General features: G+C 39.2%; 4 protein-coding genes and 1 long non-coding RNA gene across 8 annotated transcripts; 2 read left to right on the forward strand and 3 right to left on the reverse strand.

Annotated features, from left to right (window-relative positions):
- Positions 1-1,561: 1,561 nt before the first annotated feature.
- On the reverse strand, positions 1,562-11,653 carry LOC102713922 (histone deacetylase 15-like). Of its 3 annotated transcripts, none has more exons than XM_006657406.3 (17): positions 11,451-11,653; positions 10,428-10,946; positions 10,213-10,303; positions 9,278-9,336; positions 8,673-8,748; positions 8,288-8,352; positions 8,118-8,173; positions 7,707-7,830; positions 7,445-7,570; positions 7,299-7,349; positions 5,844-5,912; positions 5,508-5,616; positions 5,010-5,089; positions 4,304-4,386; positions 3,953-3,998; positions 3,040-3,208; positions 1,562-1,946 (listed from the first exon to the last, which is right to left on the reverse strand). In XM_006657406.3, exons 2-17 carry the CDS (start codon positions 10,926-10,928, stop codon positions 1,783-1,785), a joined length of 1,869 nt encoding a protein of 622 aa, XP_006657469.1. In that variant the 5' UTR covers positions 10,929-10,946; positions 11,451-11,653; the 3' UTR covers positions 1,562-1,782. The 3 variants fall into 3 exon arrangements, with proteins under 3 accessions (XP_006657469.1, XP_015695177.1, XP_006657470.1); XM_015839691.2 differs by lacking the exon at positions 11,451-11,653 and adding an exon at positions 11,117-11,284; XM_006657407.3 differs by lacking the exon at positions 11,451-11,653 and adding an exon at positions 11,098-11,284.
- A 1,617-nt stretch (positions 11,654-13,270) lies between these two features.
- Positions 13,271-15,012, forward strand: LOC107304600. Of its 2 annotated transcripts, none has more exons than XR_001550677.2 (3): positions 13,271-13,650; positions 14,250-14,333; positions 14,680-15,012. It is a non-coding gene; the product is annotated as an uncharacterized LOC107304600 (long non-coding RNA). The 2 variants fall into 2 exon arrangements; XR_001550678.2 differs by having other exon boundaries at positions 13,271-13,596.
- Positions 15,013-15,423: 411 nt separating this feature from the next.
- Positions 15,424-17,694, reverse strand: LOC102719690 (syntaxin-132-like). Its single transcript, XM_015839048.2, has 6 exons — positions 17,673-17,694; positions 16,797-16,948; positions 16,636-16,692; positions 16,415-16,463; positions 16,231-16,319; positions 15,424-15,672 (listed from the first exon to the last, which is right to left on the reverse strand). Exons 1-6 carry the CDS (start codon positions 17,692-17,694, stop codon positions 15,595-15,597), a joined length of 447 nt encoding a protein of 148 aa, XP_015694534.1. The 3' UTR covers positions 15,424-15,594.
- LOC102719973 lies at positions 17,549-19,852 on the forward strand. Its single transcript, XM_006658242.3, has 2 exons — positions 17,549-18,090; positions 19,478-19,852. The coding sequence occupies exons 1-2, from the start codon at positions 17,780-17,782 to the stop codon at positions 19,620-19,622; spliced, it is 456 nt and encodes a 151-aa protein (XP_006658305.2). The 5' UTR covers positions 17,549-17,779; the 3' UTR covers positions 19,623-19,852.
- Positions 19,853-20,113: 261 nt separating this feature from the next.
- Positions 20,114-24,138, reverse strand: LOC102714750 (syntaxin-132). The gene is made up of 12 exons (XM_006657410.3): positions 24,032-24,138; positions 22,943-23,047; positions 22,782-22,838; positions 22,561-22,609; positions 22,377-22,465; positions 21,744-21,817; positions 21,609-21,651; positions 21,195-21,281; positions 20,978-21,055; positions 20,801-20,881; positions 20,625-20,690; positions 20,114-20,514 (listed from the first exon to the last, which is right to left on the reverse strand). The coding sequence occupies exons 1-12, from the start codon at positions 24,047-24,049 to the stop codon at positions 20,347-20,349; spliced, it is 915 nt and encodes a 304-aa protein (XP_006657473.1). The 5' UTR covers positions 24,050-24,138; the 3' UTR covers positions 20,114-20,346.
- Positions 24,139-25,020: the final 882 nt, after the last annotated feature.

A 25,020-nucleotide genomic window follows, 5' to 3' on the forward strand; every position in this document is an offset into this window, starting at 1 on the left:
ATGTATAATAATTTGTACGGTCTCGTGTGATTAAGATTGTAAGGGGTTGTTTGGTTACTTGCTAACTTTGCCAAACCATACTTTAGGTAAGATGTAGCTGCCATAAAAAGTATGGCTAAGAAAATGCTAGCCACAACATAGCCAATGTTAGCTTAGAATATGAAACTATCACATGTGAAGTCGTATAGAGAAAAAAATTGTTGCTAGTCATAATTATGGTATGAAGCAAACAAGTGTATAAAATTGTAACCGCCTAACTTTTTGGTGTGACAAGTTGTCAGTGTCATAGGTATGTCATACCATATAATACCTTGTTAGCATATATAGAGGGATGTTATGTATCCTGTTGACCATACATGGGATCCATATGTTTCAAATAGGAAGTGACTAAGGAGATATGATCATACTTGGTCACTTGGATGGGATATTGTCTAGTCCAATCCGAGTAAGAGACGCTTTCTAAGCCATAAGCTGCAATACATGAGTCTTACCTGAGAAGACCTTTTAGAAGGGAAGGGGACCAACAACAAGATACACAAGCCACATCACATTAAGATTAGGGAGCATATTCGTCAAGATCAAATCCATACGATCTCATCGACTTCATCGACATCTAATCTAGGTTAGTCTCGCTAGATAGGAAGCCCCAATCTTGCATTTACATACATCTTGTTGGAATCATACAAAGAGCAAAACAAGCCTTGGCATATATCACCCTTCATGCCGATACGCTCTCACGTATATATTGATACCAACCGAACCCTACGTCCCAATATCCCTAATATACTGAAGTCAAATCCAAATTCAACGACACAACTTAAGGCAAAAACAAACCCCTAGTCCTATATTTGTGGTCCTTGTGGTATATAAAGGCCGACCTGCTCCAAAACATCACGTACTTTTGACTACTTTCGACTTACCACTATCCACTGAAATAGTTACTTTCTAGTGAGTAGGTGAAGATCAAAAGAACGCAGTCGCTTCTACGACAGATTACAGATGGTGAGAGGAGTCATCAAAGCTGCACTGCTATGCTGCAGAACAAGAATAAGAAGATATCAAGATAGGATTCGGCACAATGAGTTCTTTAATGACATCTATACAGCTTCACATAAATAGGACTGCCAGGTTCATGCTTATGGCATGAAAATCCTAGATCAACATACTCTTGCACTATAAAAGCTATATCAGAGATGAACTGCTAACAGACCTTAAACATGGTGAATCATGTCATACAGTAACGAATGATTGTTGCCAAGGGCACCTAACAACTTCCAGGGGAAGTTGATCATGTCATTCCGGCAGAGGAATGCACAAACCAATCAAGATTGTTTGAGTGTTTGCTAATATATGCTAGGTTAACATCTAAATTACCACGGTCCACGAGACAACAAAAATGAAACAATGAAATGAACATGAGTATCAGGATCAGGATCATTCGACAGACTATGGGATGGTAAACTTAAACTCTATTGCTAGGACAACTAAACATCCCAATACAAGTCAACAAGTTCACAAATTTCACCTAAAAACACGAACTACCATTATTCGATAGACTATGGGATGGTAAACTTAAACTCTATTGCTAGGACAAGTAAACATCCCAATACATGTCAACAAGTTCACAAATTTCACCTAAAAACACGAACTACCATTTTAATTCTCCAGTCAAAATTTGGCCCGGTATATGCAAAGCTACACAGCTTCAGGGAACCCCAGTCAGCCCACTACACTATTGATGTTGAGAAGATCAGCAGTCAGGCCTCAGCAGCAGCAGCGCATTTAGGGCTCTGCTTCATCATTCGATTTTTCTTTGCATGTATCCTTGATCTTTCGCAGACAGCGGCCCTCAAATAGCACTTCGTACAGAAGCCTTTTGCTTCCCCATTTCCACCAGAAAGGCCCTGCTCCTCCTGCATGCTTCCTTTTCTTGTTTCCTTCACTGGCTATACATCCCAAAAAAGAGATTATATCAAAAGATATATAAATCACTTTACTGCAGAAGCTAAGAGTAAACAAAAAATGAGTCCTCAGACAGTTTCATGTATATAAAATGCCCTAATCTAACAGTATATAATAGAACAAGATCAAATATCATGTTCTCTAAATGAACAAGCCACGGCATAAGAAAAATCAAATATTATTTAAAATTGTCCATAGGCCTTGCTTTCAAGATCTACTAAAAGTTATAAATAAATGTTTGTTCTGTTGCTTTGGTTATCTATGTGAGTACGCAAATTAGCATATAAGGTATTGTATTTTAATGCATGCTGTAAATTTCTCTCCATTCGTCCCAACCATAAGTCACTCACTACATTACTTATTGCAATATCAGCATAAAATGCTGCAGCATAGCTATAAATATCAGTGCAACTGGAATTCATAAAGAGTTGACATGGCTGGTCTAAATGAGCTCACTCAATCTTCTATCTTTTTTAGCAGTGGGAAGTGGGAAGCAAATTGGATAAAGCCATCAAGCTAACCTAAGAGAACATGTTAGAATCTTTGCATGGGATGTGAACTTTACTGTCCGTTTATGAACTTCTTTTTAAAAAATCTATACTTAAGTAATTCTACCAGAAGAAACAGCCCAAAACCTCATTGGTCTCAGTGAGACTACACTTACTATAAACAAGTCTCTGGCAAGCTACTGTACACGACACTATGGCAGAGTTTGGGGCCTCAGAACTAGCCAGCTTTAGGAAGTAGAATTTACGGGTTGTTTAACAGGGAACTCAACCAATGAAAGTAGCATGTCCACCAGAAAATATATATTGCATGGTAGCTAATGTAAAAGATCAAGCATGCTCTTTAAGCCCTTCGGTTGTAAAACACTAAAACCTAAACCATGTGAAGAACCAGAAAGTTAGCACCATTGTCCCAAACCATGTGGTTGTTTACTGGCCAAAAACTAGCACAGAGGTCGAGTCTGATTATTCGAACCCTTGTGTCCACAATCATAAATAATAAACTACTCATCAAGGTCTTAATATATATAGTTTAATTAGTAGCAACGTTGATTGCACTTTCATCACTCACTATATTTGGAAAAAACCGACCGCTGCAGTGACAGAACTGATGCAAAGGATGGAACTAAAACTGGCCAAAATTGCTGCTGGATACTCAGGACTTGTAAGACAGTCTGTATGCCCTCCTCTGACGGTTCAGTTGCACCTGTATGATAAATAGGATTATCCCCAAGTAGGACCTGCAAGTGCCAAATATTGTCAAGATGGATCAACAACAGTATGATAACATTACAAGCATAACTCCTCCCAGATGAATAATTACAGCAGCTGCATGTATTTTTATATCGGCATTCTACCATAGACATATGATGATAATGTCAAAATGCTGAACTGTCTGCAAATACAATCCACAGCAGTGCAATTAATTGTAGCAAAGTGGTCAAATAACTGCAAGAGGCCATTCATCATGTTAGCATCTAATCCACCTAGCAGAAAGATAAAAATAATCAAACCAGTTGCTACATATGAGGTCCTTGAGCTTCGGTCCATAGGCAGTTACTCCTTCTGTCCCAAAATAAATCAATCTTTCGCTTTTTACCTATAATGTTTGACTCTATCTTATTCAAAAAAAATTACAATTAACATTTTTATTTTTACTAGATGATAAATCATGAATAGTACTTTACGTATGACTTTTTTTATTTATTGAAAATTTTTCAAATAAGACAGATTGTCAAACGCTGGACATTGATGATCAAAAGTTTGCTTTATTTTGGGACGGAGGGAGTAGGCAATAAAAAATAAGTTGAATCCTTGACTTATGCCACAACAGAATTTTCGTTCAAAGATATTGGGGCAATTGCTGGAAAGGAGAGTTATGACACCAAGGCAGTTGATCAAACATAGCTATAGTTCCTCACCTCCTTTTGGTATTTATAAATGCCATTAGAAAAGAATAAGATGTTATTGCAAAAAATGCATACCTTAACAACTTCGGTAGCTGATGAGGATATAGACCGAAGATTGTATCTGCACATCAAAGGTAGGCAGGATGAAAAGCAAGGCTTAAGTGTTGATTTGGGTTTCTCAAATCTCAACTAAATATACTTTTACAGAATTTACTTATCTGGTCAAAATAAAAATAAACAATTTAAAATTTAGTGCCTGAAATCCAAAAACGCTGAGCAGGATACTGTGTTTAGCATCAGATGACAGCCTGACTGACAGAACACAGATGACACGCAATCATCTCAAACGGATCAAATTTCTAGGCATTACCTACTTCTTGAATATTTATTTATCTTCCTAAATTAATAGAAAATCTGTGCACCTACCCTCCCTCAAGTATAACCAACAACTTTCCCTGTGAACAAGCAGTTAGCATGGACGTCATCCTAGAGTATCCAGCAGGAGTGACCTATTAATAATAAAAGAAGTTGGTCAAAATTACCACACTGGCATGGAGCACATTGAATATCAACCAGGACAAACAAGGCATACAGACAAGAATGACTCAGCAAACAAACATGAAAGGTATCAACGTGGAGCATAGTTATCATCTACGTATTTGACTAAGCTCTAGTATTTACAAATATGTATGACATATCAAACAGGACAGCGATGAATCTCACATTCATACCATTGACTGCATCCCTAAAGAAGCAAATGCGTATGAGCCCAAATGGTGTTTCAATGTGGTTCAAGAAAAAGTTCAAACATGAGTAGTCTTAAAATTAGCTTCAAAAGGAAGCCCGGTTTCTATGTACCACGTTAGCTTGAATGGCATTTCAATGTGGTTCAAGAAAATTCCAAACATAACTTTCCTATATGAAGCAATACAAAAGGTTAGCGTAAGTTTCATGACAAGAAAATCCTCTGCAAAGTCTGAACATCCATTTCTAAGAAGAAGCCAGGTAGGATGTACAAGCGTACCAGAAATCTAGGATTATCAAAGATTTCTAAAATTATGTGAACATGAAGGTGGAAAGGAACAGGTTCATAATTTAGAGAAAACAACTACGGCAAGTATTGCTAACTTACATCACAACAACCCAGAGGGTCGCCCCTCGCTGCATCAAATCCTGCAGATATAATGGTAATGTCTGGAGCAAACTCTGCAGCTGCACACATGAAAGAAAATTCATTGAAACAAGAACATGCAATGACACTTGACAGCAATATATACAAAAACACGATAGGGTAAAACAAGGTAGAAACAATTGCAGACAATAGGCAACGGTTATGTATGTAACTTAATATACATAACGAGGTGCCCGTGGCTTAAGTACTTTAGGCAGACATGTTTTACCCAATGAATATTAAAACCCTGCAATATTAAACTAGCAACTTTGGTTCCAATGTGTGAGTATATTATGTCTGTGCCCTTTATAATACGGATCCAAAATTCTAAAATACCAAGTCTCATAGAAGACAAAGCACAAGAATTTCAAAAGTCTTGACTTTACAGATTAAAGTTAAGCATTGTTATGTTGAGAATATATTACTAGCACATGCACATGTCACTATTTCAACTCTTACCTATCGGAAGCACCACATGCTGAAAAGCAAATATGTAGTCATTGTCTCCAACACCACCACGGCTCCAAGGTATATTGACCGAGAATCCTTGGCCATCCATAACTCCAACCTGAAGTGATGCCCATGCAAGAAATCACAATATAAAACAAATCATCTTAAAACTCAACTTTCCACAGCTCAGGTCAGAAATTCTGATAAAAAAAAGAGTCATGCAATCTGTTAAAACAGATGCCCCAAATATTCCAGATTCAGTTAACCAGCAAAAGGTTGGTTCCAATAGGATGCAGTTCAGATGTAGTGTTGTATAAATTTTAAATGATCTTCAAATGAAGTCACCTCATGTGCTGCCCCAGTTCCAGGGTAGAAACTTCCATCCTCATGACGATGTAGTGATATGTACAAGACCTGGAAAAAAGTACCTTTTCCATGTAAGAAATGAGAATACAGGGAAGAAAAACATGTTCATTGCTGGCTATGCAAATGGAAGTATAGTATAAGTAACGTCAGGTAGATGAACATAGGAGGGAGTAAAAATATTTGGTCCCTGTTCTGAAAAAAACGAATACTACTCTGATAAGGTCTGCAGCATGGGTGTAATAAATTGTGATCTAATCATCTAATAAACTGTTGACTTTAGTACTCTTGTATTAAATGCTGAACCTCTAGCACTAACATACCAGCTTGCTGTGATAAAGAAAAAGGAAGAATATAGCATTTGAAGAGATTTGAACTTAGAAATGAAAACTCTTCTGGGTGTAAACTCCTAAGACATGGCTATTAGGGCGTCGCTAAAGCGGTAAGGTGCTCGCAGGCTCAAGGTGTCAGATTCACCTTACCAGATTGCACTAAGGCTATGCTATATATAAAGAAAAAGGCACAGATTTCGCAGCAATTAGCCAAAGGCATGCTAACAATTGGGGAGATGGACCCTGCACGCCAAGGGGGGCAGTTAAGGGCGCCAAATTTTGTGGGTGAAAAGGCGCAATAAATTCTACAATTTTCTCTGTTTCTTCCTTTGATCTGTGTTATGTTCCTCTCTCTGCCCCTTCCTCTGTTCTGCCCTGGCTATTTGGCCTCTGTTCTGGTGATCTATTTCTTCCTCTGCTCTGTTATGGCGATGTGGACATATGGTCTCCGTTCTGGCAATTTCTTTCTTCCACTGCTGGTATGGTAATCCGGATTGTTTTCCCTCTGTTCCTCCCCCTCCCATTACAGAGTACTCTTCTATGCTCTCCCTGCCTAGCCCCCTTTCCTCTGTATTTATAGCATATGTGTTGCTAAAATTCAGATTATTATAAGTGTTTAAGGCATCACCTTGCTTACACCTTATGTCTAAGGCAGTAAGGCGGGCTGGGGTCAGTTTACTGCCTTAACAACCATGTTCTACAAAGATGCAAGTAAACTCATGAACAGGCGGAAACGGTGGATCGAATTTAGAAACAAAGGGGTGACAAGTTCATTTCGAATCCACTTTGGAGCTGGGTACAACCTCCACAGTCTATTAAAATGACTACTATTTAAACCTCTACATCCAGTAAATGAATGCCCTACTCTTCTACCCAAAAACATTATGGTGAGTCCAAGAACAATATGTGGCAATTTGAAAATGAAAACCAAATGACTGACTAGAAAAGTAAGTGAAAACAATATAAAGGCAATAATATCAATATTATGCGATAGGTAAAAAAAGGGACCAAAATTTTAAATGATAGAATTTTCCTCCTTTTCCTTTCCCAACACTATAAAAAGACATCAAAGCAATTAGCAACAAAAAGGAAGATGAGATCTCACAGAATTGTCCCCATCAAATATCTCCTGTGTTCCATTACCATGGTGCACATCCTGCAACAACAATTGAGAACTACTGATGAGATGGATTAACAACCATTTAGAATGCGATGGTATAAATTCAAATGCAAACTTGTAACCAGCATTACCCAGTCAACTATTAATACTTTCTTGGCACCAGCTCTTTGTGCAGCTAATGCAGCCACTGCTGCATTGTTGTGAAGACAAAATCCCATGGCTTGCTTCACCCCAGCATGATGCCCAGGAGGCCTCACCTGTCCTCCAGTAAATGCAGTCAGTATCAAACAACAGACATGCAACGTAGATCAAGAAAATTAATTCCCACATGTCTAGGTGTGCTGTGCAAAAAAGAGACCAAGAATTGAAAAAATGACATGATATGCACAGTACCATTGCAAATCCATTACGAGCATGCCCAGAAACTATCAAGCTAGCAAGATCAGCACATATCCCTGCTGCAAGTTTGGCAGCACATGCTGAGTGTCCATTTGCATATGTATCCGAAGTGAAGTAACTACAAATCGACCCCAAAATGATGTTATGACAACAAGAATCTTTCCAGCAACAGCAAGACTAGAACACACAAGCAGCAAATGTAATGTCAGCATGTAATCAATTATATTCAAATAAACTGTACGGTACAAAATTAAAGAGAGGCAATTACAAGATGGCTTTTAAGTACTACCTCCGTCCAACAATATATGCGTTTGAAGCTACGAATCTGGACAAAAAATTTGTCCAGGTTCACAGCTAGGAATGCTTATATTTTTGGACTGAGGGAGTATCAATTAAACATAGTACCTGTAAAGCATGTTTTTTGTCTGCTCAACACTGTCAATGTGATCTGAAGTATGGGCCTAGAAGTAAACACAATTTTGAATGTGTTAGGATTATCAAGAAGATTATATGGACAAGTATACTGAGGAAACATATGACAGCAAAAATAATTAACAGGCCAAACTCTTACTTACTGTTAGGAGTTCTTCCTTCGTGATTTCTCGAGGAGGTACCATAACACATTTAGAGGGAAAGATACCTGAGATATTGGAAATATGAGTTAGTGGCTTAGTGTATAGCTTGATAAGCAATGTGATAGCAAGGTTATTTCATCAGACCATCTGAATCAACATGGTTTGCAGGGAAACAGTTAATGAATTTGCTGCAGCACGAGTCAACTATTATCAGTGTTGATTACTTGATTAGCTACCATATGTATTTTTGGAAAACATTGTGTATGTGTGTGTGTGTGTGTGTGATAAGAAAATCACAAAAAAATTGCACAGGAACTTTTTTACCACAGTTGTTTCTGCTGAATAGTTAAATGGAAAAGAAATCTCAAAGTTAATGATAGAATACCTGCGGCAGCAAGACTAGCAGCAATTGCACGAAGGCGGTCAGGCCTTTCTGGATGTGGATTTGGTTTAATCTCTATCTGATAACATTGAAATGTCAGACATCAGTCCAAAGCTATAGTGGCTCTGTGCTGACAAGAGAAATTTAGGAGGCCAAAAAAGGTACTTTCAAAAGAAAATAATGCTTTATCAAATCCAACTGGTTTTGAGAAAGAATTATTTTAACCCATGTTCAAAGAGAATAGTTTACATTGGTCAGAAGTAAATACAGAAACAAGAAAAAAAACATCAACTTTTTCATGTTCTACCAAAGAAGATGAACCAACTTATTTTGATGCCAAATTAGCAATCCAAATGAGCTTGTAGGTTTCTATTTTGTCCTCCAATGGTATGAACAAGTATCTCTCAGAGGAAACAACTCATAAGCAATCAAACAAAAAGATTCAGTGAGCACAATTAGGAGCAATTAATATTTATACACTCATCCTTGCTATTCACAATGGAAAAAAGAGAGAAAAATAATGGCACTTCTCATGTAAGATGTCAGATCCAAATATATATCATATTACCTGCTAGTTTATATGACTTAATTGGAAGTTAATAGCTTACCTCACTATGGAGCAGCATTCTTTCATCAAAACCGACAGCTGTGGATACCGATGGCAGTGCTGCATAAAATAGAGTATGCAACCAATTGAGAAGCTACACGTAGCATACGAACAACCGATATAATGGGACCATTATGCACTACAGACTGTCATGCTAAACATGAACATGCTGGATAAGTATCTACTGCCTTCTCTATTATCACAGAAAATCTTACATGATTTGCCAAAATGACTTCTATTGAAGCATCGCAACTTGCAGGAAATAAGAATTATCCATACAGATAAAATACGGCTCACCGATACTGTTTCTATATAGTGGAGCAAATTTCATGCAAGTGAGAAATGCTATTTGTACAAAATCATGAGTCCAGTTTATGTAGAGGAAGCTTCAAACTTGAGGGGCGACCAGCCAACCACATATTTGCAAAGAGAAAGAAAGAACAGCAATAAAGAGTATTGTTCTGTTTACCTCAAACGCTGGGTGACAGATTAGACCTATCATCTATGAATCCAAAGGTGCCCATTTGGAAGGATTTTGTGAGAAAGATGTGCTATTTAGTATGTTGCAAACTTTGGTTGGTACCCATGCATGGTCACCCTTTGTCAACAAACAACAGCAGCGGGGCTGCTGGCATGCGCCCCATCACCAAGTGTTTCATTTTCCCCTCACACACACTTGTCATCACCTGGTTTAAAATACTGGGATGGAATATTTTGTCACTTCTTAAAGCTATTTTCACCAAGCTCCCCTTAGTATACCAGGTTTGTTTGTAATCACGTAAATTTGAGTGATGAAATATAACATTTTTAAGTTTTACACTACATAGGGTTAAGGTAGAGAGATTAGCATGCACCAATATTTAAAACAGATGCCTGGTATTTAATAATGAAAACTAATGACAAATTGATAACGTAGTTACAAGTGTAAAGAAGCACCTGTGTCAGAAGATAAAAAAGCTGCCTGTGCAAGATGAGCTTTGAAAGCATCATATCCAACTACTGCAGATCCTTTAAGCTCATTGCAATTCTAGAGTATAAGAATAAACATCAAGAAAACCAAAGTCAAGATAATGTCACTAGATGATCTGAACTAAAATTTCTAAGAAATCATACGACATTCCTAATTGCACTGACAAAGTAAAAAAGCTTACCTGGCAATGTGCAAAATCTTCCATATTTGGCACTGTACAGTTCAAGCAAAACCACCTGTCCAAAGCAAGGCGAGCAGAGGGTTCCCAATCACTGTCATCATCCTCCTCGTCATTAAAGGAAAATAGATCCTCCAGTGTACCCCCATGTTGTTCTCCGTCAGACTCTTGAAGCAGATCATCACAAGCCATACAGCTTTCATTCTTGACATGCAGACAACCATCATGATCTGAATTGTCAATTAGTTCTGACCTTGCTATAGAAACTCTGACCCCATCTACTGATAAAGAATTGGCATGGTCAGAATTTAAATTGCATGCTCCAGAGTTCTCTTTCAAAAATTTCTCATCATTATGGCTCCCGCTCAACGAGGAAACTCCATTCACTTTAGCACGTGATGGTTTTCCATCATTGTCGTTTTTGCTTTTGCTGTGGCAAGCTTGGTCAGAAACTCCACAGGTCTGACCCTTTTGGCTGTTGAGTGGTCTCATATCAGATGTCATCAGAGCATGCAGTGCAATCTGTAATTGTAATATGACAAAGATCAGGAGAGGAACACGAGAGTGGATAAAAGTTTGAACTTCTGACAGGGAACCCTCACTCCCTCAGGGTCATTAATAGCTGATTAGCGCATGTCAAATCTCAGTAGCTTTACTAATAATCAGTTCGTACATGCAAAAACTGCCCGCACCCTATCCGGAAAACTGTCGTAATGGACAAATCTATAATAGAAGAGTTAATGCATCAGCATCGTTTGCCGTCAAATTTCAACACCACCACATTGCGCAGCATCAACCATGGCACTCAGGGGCGGATCCACTGTGGGACATGGGAGTTCAGTTGAAACCCCAAACATGTTGTGAACAAAAAAAAAAAAAAACTGTTAACAATCTCCCTTAAGGTTATTATTAAGGCAAATTAAACAGATCCAGAAGAGAGCCTATCTAGGGTTCATGATGCAGATTCCGGGGAAGAAAAAAGTGCACGGATATAGAGAGGTGAGAAGAGAGGATGAGGATGCTCACCGGTGAGGATGAAGGACGACAGCGCCCCTGCCTCGCGGGGAGATCAGCGCAGGCGGCGGGAGGAGAGGGGAGGAGAAGCCCGTCCTGGGCCGCCGCAAGGGAGAGCGCGTCGGGGGGGAGGGGGGGTGCTCGCCGGCCGGCCGGCTGTCCCTGCCGCGCACGGGACTACGGGAGAGAGACGACGGAGAACGAAGGATACTACAGTACTAGGGTGAGGAGATTGATGTGGATACGTTCGATACAAAAGAATGGGGGCATTTTGGTCTTTCAGGTGGCGGAAAGGTTGAAAAAAAATTGAGACTATGAGAAATAGGGCACCCGTTATATTTTTTGTATTTGTATATAAGTCGAACTTTATAGGTATTGATTAATAAATAAGTATAAAATTAAAATTAATTATTTATAAAAGATACACTATATGGAATGCAGTTAGTATATATATGAAGCAGGACTTTCGTTTTCTTCGGTGAAAATAAACAAAAACTTATTTCATATTTTTTTATATTCTCTTTGTTTCGTATTATAAGATTTTTTTAGTTTTGCCTAGATTTATTGGATGCATCGATGATTTTTTAGTTTTTTTCTAGATTTATTGGATGCATCGATGATTTTAGACAAACCTTATAATCTGAAACAGTGAAAATAGATCGTATTATTATTTAATGACAATGTTTAACTATAAGTCTTATTAAAAAAACTTAAATAATTTTTTTATTTTATTATGATGGAATGTGTTACTATTAATAGTTTTTTTATTATAAGTTATATTAATACATATGTATACAAAATAATGACTCCCGTGACTCATCCTCAGCTCTCTCCACTTTCCCACTCTTGCCAAACAGGCTGATAGGTGAAACCAAGCACACGCTTATCTCAATCTGGCATGAACACGATGATAGCCATAAGTCTAGCTCCGTCTCCGGCACCGGCCGCCGCCGCCGTGTCGTCATACTTCTACGCCTCACCGGTGGCCTCGTCCGTCCGACGACGCGGCGTCGCCGTCAGGTGCGCGCCGGATGGTGGGAGTAACGGCGTTGGCGCCGGGAAGGGCAAGCTCATGGTCGTGTCTCCCGTCGTCATCGTCGAGGCGCCGGTGATGCTCAAGACCGCCGCATCAGTGCCGTCGCTCAGGCACAACGACGGTCAGACGGTCAGGTCAAGGCCGGCGACGGGAGGTAGCTGACATCCCATCGCATCCTTGCCATTGTGTTTTGCAAGCATTCAAGTTAGAAAAATTCATGGAAATTTGCTCTTTAGAGAAAGATCAAAACTCAAGAAACATTTTACAGAAATCTGAACAGAATAAAACAACACCGTCTAAAAACTGAGTGTGTAGAGAAAGATGAACAATTCAGCCTCACGTGAGACCCTCTCAAGTCTCAAGTGTGAAATATTGGAGTGTGTTGTAATTAATTATTAATTACGCGCCAGCCATGATTCGAACTCGAGACCTTTGGCTTTGATACCATGTCAAGTTGCATGCACCGACCAGTTGCACATAAAAGCCTAAGCTGATAGGAAAAGGCAGATAATTCATTTTATACACTCCACGGTAACTGTCTGTGATGATCGTTGTGCCTCGTTGCCGATATTAGTGTGTGTTTAGATGTCTGTATCAGATCTGGCTCGTATCTATCGTGCAGAGAGATGTCTGTATTATGGAGATGTCTGTTTGGTTTACCATACACGAGACGAGACTGAGGTAGAGTTAGGCCCAACTAATTAAAAAAAAAAGTCTCCGCAACCAGGATGAGTGGAAACGGCCAAATCCAGCCTCTCTCGTCGGCCTGGATCTTCTCGTGCAGAAGCCTGCACCCGCACATGCACTCGCGGACCCGCCCGTGCAGGCCAGAGCGTGCCACCCCCTGAAAAATTCGTCCGCATTCTTCCCCCTCACGGCAAAACTAGGGTTTGGGGGCATCACTGCGCGTCGTCCACCACCAGGCCAGACTCCGGCGCGCCGTCCACCATCCGCCGGCGGCGCCGTCCGCCGTAGCACTCGGCCGCCCCGCCCTCCTCAGCCTGCCCCTCCATCGTCAAGCCGCCCCGTCGGCCGTCGGCGTCCTCCGGCCCACCGTCCTCCGCCACGGCCTCGTCCGCCCGCCCTCCTCCACAGCGCCCTCGTCGGCCCGTCCCCAGCAAGGTCGGTTGCTCCTGCTAGCCTTCCTCCTCTCTTCCGGTTACTGCAACTGCAAAGGTGAACAAGTTTCTTCCCCTTTCTATTTTGCTGTCAATTTATTCTCCTCCTTACTGTCCTGCGAGCAATCCAAGTTAATTAATCACTGTGTTTAAGCAATTGATGGGGTCCTTTTGGCAATCCAAGTTATTCTCCTCCTTACTGGGACAAGGGGACTCTATTCGTTTTGTTTGAGTGTTATAGAATGCAGGTCAAAGGAATGAGAAACCCATAAATTATATTGTTACTAATGATTATTCAGTGACGTAGTTATTTTGTTACTAATGATTTTTAGTTTTTTTTCGAAGAAACATTTGTCAAATTTGAAACATGTATACAAACAAACTCTCCTGAACTCTCTGAATGTTGAATTATCCTCAGATGAGCAGCAAGAACTAAGACATGCATATTATTCTCTGGAATAAATTGCAGCACGAGTAGTATCATCCAGATGTGTATGAAATATGAATACTACATACAAATGAAATGAATTTTGAGATTATGCTTATTTGATTTTCTTGTTTTAATTCTGTATTTATTACTGTCGTCTAAAGGTGTTTAGATGCAGCAACAGCACTCTTTTCATGTCTGAAGCTTCTGGACTATGTTTGTGACCTTAGGTGTGAAGCAATCTGAAGATAGAGATTGGTGCTTCTGCACATGAGGCTGCCACAGATGCTTACATATCTTGGCACTTGTATGAGGTATAAATTGATCTCTCTCTCTCTCTCTCCCTCTCTTGTCTTGCCAGCCATTTGTACTATTGATTAGGTGCTGTTGTACTATTGATTAGGTGCTGCCACAGATTTGTTTTTACTTTGAGCTAATGCTTGCAAAGTTGCAATGCCATACTTAGCTATTTGTGTAGCGGGCAATAATTTACATTACTTCTAGGCACTTCTGTCTTGTTTGAACAACTTAGCGCAACCTCCTGTTGAATTTGATGCTTAATCATCAAAAGAACATAATAGTCTGGTGAGATTGATATAACCTCGTCTAGTAACATGAATATTGTATTGCTGAAACTCTTTTTTTTTTCTATGCATTCAGGGCTGAGAAGAAAAATCTTTTTCAGAAGTTAGAATTACAGGATTATGAAAGTTTCTTGAACATACGTCAAAAGGCAGTGCACATGGATTACTGTAAATCGTTTTAGATGTGATTGCTGAACTTTTCAGCTACTGTTATGTGCAAAATTTATTAGTGCACACTCTTTAGACCATATTGGATTTATAATATATTTTTTAGCTCACCTCCAGCTCGGTGGTTCCGGTCTCTCAATACAAAAGAATGCCATTGGTTCAAGTGTTGTATTGACATTGTCTTTTGTAATTTGCCTCCGCAGATTAGCCTCAAAAATAAATGAAATGCTCGTTTTCAGTATCAATACATTTTTATTTGAATATAGATAACCAGAATGCTGGAAATAAATGAAGGCTACTTATCTCACACTTCATTAGTACATATTGTATCTATAACCTCACCCAGGATGTATCTAACCCAACCAAACAGCATCTCATCCATGCAACCATTTGTTGCAGACAACCATACATATTGTATCTATAACCTCACCCAGGATGTATCTAACCCAACCAAACAGCATCTCATCCATGCAACCATTTGTTGCAGACAACCAAACAACATATGTCATATCCAGGCTTATTCAATATAGACAACTAAACAGTTGTATCTGTATCTTCAAAGACTGGCCAAATCCAGCCTGGATATAAGAGATGAGCCTTGGCCAGCCTGGATATAAGAGATGAGCCAGGCTAGAGGGGTACATAACAGAACAGCAGAATCACCACATAAATGGCAAGTTAGACATTCCAGTTAAGGAAATTCAGTACCTGAAAATCATCCATGCGCTCCTTCTCTTGTAGAATTTAGAAACCACAGTGAATGAACAACTGGTTCATGGTTTTATGCAGTCAACAAACTGAAAAAAACAAATCACCAGTAAATTTACCCGGTAGTCTCTTCTCTTGATCGATCTACCGCAGATCCCTTCCCCCATCCAGGCTTTTGTCTATTTGACAAGTTCTGTTTGAAACGGGCAGCAAACTGTGATAAATAACTCGATGATGCATTGTTGCTATTAACAAATCACAGTAGCAGATAAGATTGCTTCGTGAAAAGCTTAGACAAACTTACAAAGGTTGTTTTCGGCACTGCTTCTCACTAACCTATATTCTATCGTTTTTTATGTACACACTTCCCAAACTATTAAACGGTGTATTTTTTATAAAATTTTTTATAGTAAAGTTGCTTTGAAATGTTAGATTAATCCATTTTCAAGTTTTTATAACCAATAATTAATTAAGCATATGTTAATCCACTGTTCCGTTTTCCGCATAGTCTAATAAGCCAACCACCGAACGCGCCAAAATTGTTTTGGTGTCATTACTAATCATAAGCATGTAATATGTGTTGCAAAGAATGCTCTTATGAAAAAAATGTTATTTACTGCAATCATATATGACTATTGATGATTCATAAATATTGTATATAGAGTATAGAGACAAAAATAAAACAGAATATTAAGCAGATATGGCAAATTAAGACAATGCCATTAGCTAGAAGGGCCAGGTGAGAACATACATCTTTTTCCAATTCATCAACTTTTGTCTTTGCCATGCGAGCAACTTTCCCCACTTCATCAATATCTTTCTCCATCTTCTGTTTAATTGCTGTGGAAAAGGAATTGTTGCATAGGATTTTTAAACGTGTACAAGAGAATTCCAGATGAGGTTATATCTAGTTATCTACTGAACTAAGTACTCACCTTTCATGTCCCTTGCTTTTGTAACTGCTTTGGAATCCTCATTTGCAGCCTACAAGCAAAAGTAAGGCGTTAGGCGTATACTATGAAAATGCAAGGTGTCAAATTAATTCATCGAAACTTAGGCACAACAATCCATTGTGGCACTATAAAAGTCAATACCATCAGCAAAAGACAAGGACAATATACAGACAGAAACGAATGGAAGTGCGAGACAAATGAACCTGAAGCTTGTGCAAGAGATTCGTCAGCTTAGCAATTAGGCTTTCAATTGCGTCGACCTGATATATCAAAGCAACATGTCAATAATATGAAGTGTTAAGTGGACACATGATACTGCTGCAAAATGCAAGATGAACACACCGAAATGTTTTATAAACAGCACCTTTTTCAAGAAATCTTTTAGGTTGTCTGAAGGATCAGCCTGATGCATTCCCATTTCAATGTCCCCATCTCTTGAAGATCCCCCCCGAGGGAGCTCAAACGAATCCTGTAAAATTGGAATGTTAAAATATGGAAACAAATGTACCTCACTGCCTACGAGAAAGTTAGATGATAAAACAATACATCAAGCCATCTGTGCTACTTGCACCGGCTAAAAATAACAGGATTGAGGTCAAATGAAGAATGCCGCATTAACTATCCGCCTTCTACTCCCAACAAAACAAATAAAATCTCCCTAAAAAGGGATTTTGTTGTTTCATTTTACTCCTTCCAATTGTGAAGTGTTCGTAAGTCCTAATGCAATGCGCTCTGCGCAAATAAACATGCGACAGACCCTAGATTCCAAAAGGAGCATTATGGAGTTCTTCAGCACATCAAACCCGCGGAAATTCAAATCCTTTGAGTTACTAAAAACTGAACCAATCAATAGCATTGATACATAAGTGTAACTCGATCATTGCAACAAACAATATGCAGAGCTCAGAGAAAAAAAAAAAAGAAAACCCAACCCTTACACACCCACAAGAGCTCCACGATAACCATGGATAAACCAGCAGCATGACACACCCACAAGAGCTCCTGTCACAGTTCCCATATGCCTCGGGAAAAGAAAAATCTAAGCCGATTATCCCGAAAGCCACGAATTTTCGCCGCGCGGCACGGAAAGCCAGACGGTTCCTTCTCGCCCTAGCGCCGCATTCCGATTCCCCGCCACAAGCGGAAGCAACCCCATCCGTCCTTCCGCCGCCTAATCACTCCACCGCTGCAAGACCCAATCAGGCCCAACTGTTCCCAGCACAGCACCAACCAAACACACCTTCCCCACTCCCGTGACCCATGCCCAGCTCCCTCCACTAAACTCCCATTCCCCTTCTCCACGCTGACCGATAGGTGAAACCAACCGTAAGCTTATCTCTATCTGACATGAACACGATGATAGCCATACGTTCAGCTCCGTCTCCGGCACCGGCAGCCACAGCCACCGCCGCCGCCACCGTGTCGTCGTACTTCTACGCCTCGCCAGTCGCCTCGTCTGCCTCGTCCGCCCGACGACGTGGCGCCACCGTCAGGTGCGCGCCGGATGGTGGGAGCAACAGCGTTGGCGCCGGGAAAGTCAAGCTCAAGGTCGGGTCTCCTGTCGTCATCGTCGAGGTGCCGATGATGCTCAAGACCGCCGCGTCGGTGCCGTCGCTCAGGCACAACGACGGCCAGGTCAAGGCCGGCGACGTCGGGAGGTAGCTGACATCCCATTTGCAAGCATTCAAGTTATAAAATTTCAAAAAAGTTACTTTTTAGAGAAAGATTAAAATTTAAGAAGAATTTTACAGAAATCTGAACAGAACGAAACAACACCATAAAGAAACTAAGGGGTGGCTGTTTAACTTTTTGACACATTTACAAATGAAAATTAATTCATGAATAAAAATTGTGCACATGTATTTTTAGCGACCTAAAAAACAAGGATAAAAAATAAAATAAGGTAAAAAACACCAAAATCTTAAATTTAGTATTAAAAATTTAAATTGTCCGGTAAGCATTAGACCTATTTGTTTCCATCTAACTTTTTTTAAGTTTCCGTCACATCGAATGTTTGGACATTGATTAGAAGTATTAAATATAGACTATTAATAGAACTCACCCCATACTCTGGACTATTTCACGAGACGAATCTATTGAGCCTAAGTCCATGATTAGCGAATGTGGTGCTACAGTAAATATTTACTAATCGTGGATTAATTAGACTTAAAAAAATTGTCTAATGAAATAGCCTTTTTTATGCAATTAGTTTTGTTATCAGTTTATATTTAGTACTACTAATTAACGTCCAAACATCCGATATGACAAAAAACTTAAAAAGAAATCCTTGGATTCAAATAACTGCTAAGAGCAAATTCAATAGTATAGCCAACTACTGGCTACAATTCATCTATAGTCAATCTAATAGCCAACTCATACAATAGCTACCTACAAAACATATGCCACCATGGTCGCGTTCGGCTTGTGGGGGTTAGTTAACTTATCCCTAGTACGGAAAACGTAGTAATAGATTAATACATGATTAATTAATTATTAATTATTAAAAAAATATAAAATAGATTAATATGATTTTTAAAAACAACTTTCCTGTATAAAATTTTTGCAATAAATACATCGTTTAGTAGTTCGGGAAACGTGCGCGTGGAAAACGAGGGGTAAGTTATCTTACCTAGGGCAAACGAACACGACCCATGTCCCATATGTCATACATACATTGTGCATTAGAGTCCGTGCTATAGCTGGTTATAAATTAGTAGCCTACTCCTCTTCTCTCCTATCTCTTATCTTCTTAAAATATATTTAGAGCTGGCTTATACTACTCCGTCCTAAAAAAAAGATTTCTGAGTTTCCTAGATCGAGCGTTTGATTATTCGTCTTATTTAAAACATTTATTAAAAAATTTAAAAAATTAGTCACACGTAAAGTACTATTTTATCACATAATAATAATAAAAATATTAATTATAAAATTTTTTTAAAGAAGACAAAGAGTCAAAAATTTCAACTAAAAAACCCAGAAATTCATTTATTTTGGGACAGAGGCTGTAGCCCTATTATCGTACCTGCTCTAAGTTATGTCGAGCAGGGTGATGGCACGGAAGCCGAAGGACGTCTGGGCAGTGCGGCTCGCCATTGGAACCTACCTGTTGGACGGTAAGTATTTCAAGGCGCTCGACATCGACGAAGGCGACGACACTGCAATGCAACAGACGAGTGACCAGCTACTGTAGCCGAATTACAGATTTACAGCTTCATCATACAGTAGCTTGCATGATTGTTTTTTGTCAAACAGACGCACGTATGTAAGGTCCCTTGAATTATATGAATAAAAAAACAGAGTAATAGAAAAAACATAAAATTCTGATAAGAATATAGGTGTAAAACAGATGATTGGAAAACATAGAAAAAACATATGAATGACCGTTTGATTGTACCACAGGAAAAACATAAGAATTTAAGGAGAGATATAGACTCAAAGAATTTTTTTCATGAGATTCGTTCAACCTTTTATTAAATTTCCTCCAAAACTTGTATAAAACTTGTATAGGAAGATGCATTTCACAAGAATTTCATAGGATTTAATAGGGTTCATTCCTTTGATTCAAATGACTTTATAGGAAAAATTGTTATAGGAATGAAATCCTCTAAAATTCCTATGAAATTCCTTTGAATCAAAGGGTCCCTAAATGTTTGTAAAGATTCAGGAATGCGTGCACAATTGTTGTTGAGACTTGTGGAACCATTGTTTCACACATCACCAAAGATACACAGGAAATCTAGTGTGATGATGAATAAACACTGTGGCTAAGGGGCAAACGAATCTCAATGTGTTCTCTCTTTGTTGAGAATAGGTAAGGGGTAGGTAGAAGTGAATCAGAGACAGAACTACACATATTGCACAAACAGGGAAAAAAAACTCGTATATATCCTGAGGTCTTCTTTTCCCAGTCAGGCTCAGGCACCCTTCTTCCATGGCTGGATAACAGCAACGACGATGATCACCACTATGATGAGCAGAAGAATGATGGCGTAGCACATCCACTTCCGTGAGTTCTTCTGGAGCTTCTTTGCATTCTGGAGAGCGCTGACACCTTGTTGTATATGGTTAGTAGCATTTGAAACCTTGAAGGAAAAGGGAAAACAAAAGGCAAGGTGAATTGTTGGTGATATTCGGTTTGTCTTGCTTCCAGAAACATGTGTAGCTAATTTAATACAAAATGGGCAATTCTTACATGTGTCTCTATGTTGTTGATCATGTCTCCTTGAGCCTCAACCAACACTGCCATGTCCATGAATATCTACAAGGCAAAAACAAGGAATGGAGTAATTAGGCACATTATCTCGAGCACACAAGCATATCAACTAAATCAGATTAGTAAAGAGTAAGTGCTTAGTCCAGATATGTCACCTGCTGCAACTCCAAGAGCTTCCTCTCTAGATCTCTTACAGCATCGTGTCGCTCCTGTATCTCTGCGACAGTGTCCAGTATCTGGAAAGATAAAGATAAATATGGTTATGAGATTTTGGTACTGTGAACAGGCAGTCCCATACAGTAACAAATGGCATATACTATCAGATAACATACTTGGCCTCTTCCCTGCTGTTGGATAGCATCTTGGAAAATTTGCTCACTTCTTCCAGTCTCTATTAAATTATCAACTGTCTACATAGTACAAAGCAACAGCACATGGAAAAGTGTGAATTGAAGATCATCAGACCACAGATCAAAATTTCACTATAAGCAAAAGCATGAAGAAAACAAATTTAACCATAGCTCAGAATTGCTGTGAGCTTGTCAATACCTCTTCATCAGGACGACTGCCAGTTACTGTAAAGACCCTTCTTTCAACAACATCACGATACTCCTGCCGGATTGCTTCTCTCAAAACCTACATTACAGGGTACCAGGGCATCACTCACAAGTTTAGGGGCAATAGACTGGTACACTAGTAGTAGCCTAGTAGGTATCCATAAGACCATCATGAGTACCAGAAAGAAACATCACTTTTTCAAATAATAGCAGTAGAGGTAGCTGATGAAAGTAGAAACCTTAAAATACTTCAGTAGTGTTTTTTTTTAACTTCAAGTATCAATATAGTTTAAGTGTTTAACTGTCTGTGATGATCGTGGTGCGTCATTGCAGACATTAAGTAACAGAACAACAGAATCACCACATAAATGGCAAGTTAGACATTCCAGTTAAGGAAATTCAGTACCTGAAAATCATCCATGCGCTCCTTCAATTTCTTTTTCACTACTCTGTAGAATTTAGAAACCACAGTGAATGAACAACTGGTTCATGGTTTTATGCAGTCAACAAACTGAAAAAAACAAATCACCAATAAATTTACCCAGTAGTCTGTTCTCTGGATCGATCTACCGCAGATCCCTTCCCGCATCCAGGCTTTTGTCTATTTGACAAGTTCTGTTTGAAACGGGCAGCAAACTGTGATAAATAACTCGATGATGCATTGTTGCTATTAACAAATCACAGTAGCAGATAAGATTGCTTCGTGAAAAGCTTAGACAAACTTACAAAGGTTGTTTTCGGCACTGCTTCTCACTAACCTATATTCTATCGTTTTTTGTGTACACACTTTCCAAACTATTAAACGGTGTATTTTTTATAAAATTTTTTATAGTAAAGTTGCTTTGAAATGTTAGATTAATCCATTTTCAAGTTTTTATAACCAATAATTAATTAAGCATATGTTAATCCACTGTTCCGTTTTCCGCATAGTCTAATAAGCCAACCACCGAACGCGCCAAAATTGTTTTGGTGTCATTACTAATCATAAGCATGTAATATGTGTTGCAAAGAATGCTCTTATGAAAAAAAATGTTATTTACTGCAATCATATATGACTATTGATGATTCATAAATATTGTATATAGAGTATAGAGACAAAAATAAAACAGAATATTAAGCAGATATGGCAAATTAAGACAATGCCATTAGCTAGAAGGGCCAGGTGAGAACATACATCTTTTTCCAATTCATCAACTTTTGTCTTTGCCATGCGAGCAACTTTCCCCACTTCATCAATATCTTTCTCCATCTTCTGTTTAATTGCTGTGGAAAAGGAATTGTTGCATAGGATTTTTAAACGTGTACAAGAGAATTCCAGATGAGGTTATATCTAGTTATCTACTGAACTAAGTACTCACCTTTCATGTCCCTTGCTTTTGTAACTGCTTTGGAATCCTCATTTGCAGCCTACAAGCAAAAGCAAGGCGTTAGGCGTATACTATGAAAATGCAAGGTGTCAAATTAATTCATCGAAACTTAGGCACAACAATCCATTGTGGCACTATAAAAGTCAATACCATCAGCAAAAGACAAGGACAATATACAGACAGAAACGAATGGAAGTGCGAGACAAATGAACCTGAAGCTTGTGCAAGAGATTCGTCAGCTTAGCAATTAGGCTTTCAATTGCGTCGACCTGATATATCAAAGCAACATGTCAATAATATGAAGTGTTAAGTGGACACATGATACTGCTGCAAAATGCAAGATGAACACACCGAAATGTTTTATAAACAGCACCTTTTTCAAGAAATCTTTTAGGTTGTCTGAAGGATCAGCCTGATGCATTCCCATTTCAATGTCCCCATCTCTTGAAGATCCCCCCCGAGGGAGCTCAAACGAATCCTGTAAAATTGGAATGTTAAAATATGGAAACAAATGTACCTCACTGCCTACGAGAAAGTTAGATGATAAAACAATACATCAAGCCATCTGTGCTACTTGCACCGGCTAAAAATAACAGGATTGAGGTCAAATGAAGAATGCCGCATTAACTATCCGCCTTCTACTCCCAACAAAACAAATAAAATCTCCCTAAAAAGGGATTTTGTTGTTTCATTTTACTCCTTCCAATTGTGAAGTGTTCGTAAGTCCTAATGCAATGCGCTCTGCGCAAATAAACATGCGACAGACCCTAGATTCCAAAAGGAGCATTATGGAGTTCTTCAGCACATCAAACCCGCGGAAATTCAAATCCTTTGAGTTACTAAAAACTGAACCAATCAATAGCATTGATACATAAGTGTAACTCGATCATTGCAACAAACAATATGCAGAGCTCAGAGAAAAAAAAATAGAAAACCCAACCCTTACACACCCACAAGAGCTCCACGATAACCATGGAGAAACCAGCAGCATGACACACACAAGAGCTCCTGTCACAATTCACAACCCATATGCCTCGGAACCAAAAAAACCAGCAGATCTAAGCCGATCATCCCGAAAGCCACGAATTTTCGCCGCTCGGCACGGAAAGCCAGACGGTTCCTTCCCGCCCTAGCGCCGCATTCCGATTCCCCGCCACAAGCGGAAGCAACCCCATCCGTCCTTCCGCCGCCTAATCACTCCACCGCTGCAAGACCCAATCGGGCCCAATTGTTCCCAGCACCAAGCACACCGGCGGCGACTCCTCCCCGAATTCTCGAAGCCCGTACAGCGAACAGGGGCGCCTATCCCCTCGCCCACGCAGATCTCGAGCCCGAACAGTGACTGGATCCCGAGTCCCCGACCACTCGACGGGGGCAGTCGCTAGCAACGGAGAGCGACGAGATAAGGAGAGAGGAGGAGGAGGAGGAGGAGGAGGCCTCAGGAGAGGAGGGCACTACTTACGGTGAGGAGATTGTTCATGGCGGCGAGGTCGCCGGCGCGGCGAGGAGAGAGAAAGGTGCAGGCGGCGGTGAGGAGAGAGAAAGAGAGAGTTGGCGTGGCCCTTTGTACCGTAGGAGGAGGAGATACTTTTTAAGGGGAGGTGGTGCGGGGTTAAGCTGGCAGAAGTGTCACTGACAGGTGGGTCCCAGTGGTGTTTGTTAAATTGTTACTGTCTGCAGGTGGAGCCGGAATTTCAACTGCCTTTCCATGGCACTATGAATTCTGTTTGATGAGGAAAAGGGCTTTTTTTTTCTTTGTAAAGGGGTAAAAGAAGGCTCATGTTTCGCAGTTACCACTAATTGTAAGTTAAAACTTAAAATTTAATTAGATTTCAGTTTGTGATTTTTTATCATAATTTATTTTATAATTTTTAAGTTATTATGGGCATGTATATAAAAGTCGTATCTGGAAATTATTTTTCCTTTTCAATAACATGGTGTTTTTTCTTAAAATAGCTAAACAATATGAGCCAAAGGGTCTTCCATTGTCATTGTCATTGTTTCGCTGAAAGTAAGCATAACAAAAATGACTTGTTTATGATTAAAAATATATATGTGTGATATTAGCTATTTCAAAAAGCAAAGACAAAAAACAAAGATAATAAAACCCTAATATCAACTTTAAATTTAGGTTTTAAAATTTAAATTTTAACTTGAAAGTATAAGAAAAACATTGAGGAAGGAAGGGTTGCTCACTTGCAAGCGAAGAAACTAATATTTTAGGTTCAGGTAAATTGTAATGAGACGGTTAAAGTTTTGATTCACTGTGAGAGTGAAGTAAACTATAAGATCTTTTAGCTTTGCGGATGTTAAAAAATCAATCCATCAATCTATCTATCTATCTAAATTTGTTTTACCGAAGTTTATTTCTAGCTCTGACTTTTAAATTACTGAGAATACGTATATAAAAACTTTATTCATAATTTATTTTTCATTTGTAAATATATTGTT

The sequence above is a fragment of the Oryza brachyantha genome, chromosome 7 (assembly GCF_000231095.2).
Source record: "Oryza brachyantha chromosome 7, ObraRS2, whole genome shotgun sequence".
Classification (NCBI taxonomy): domain Eukaryota; kingdom Viridiplantae; phylum Streptophyta; class Magnoliopsida; order Poales; family Poaceae; genus Oryza; species Oryza brachyantha.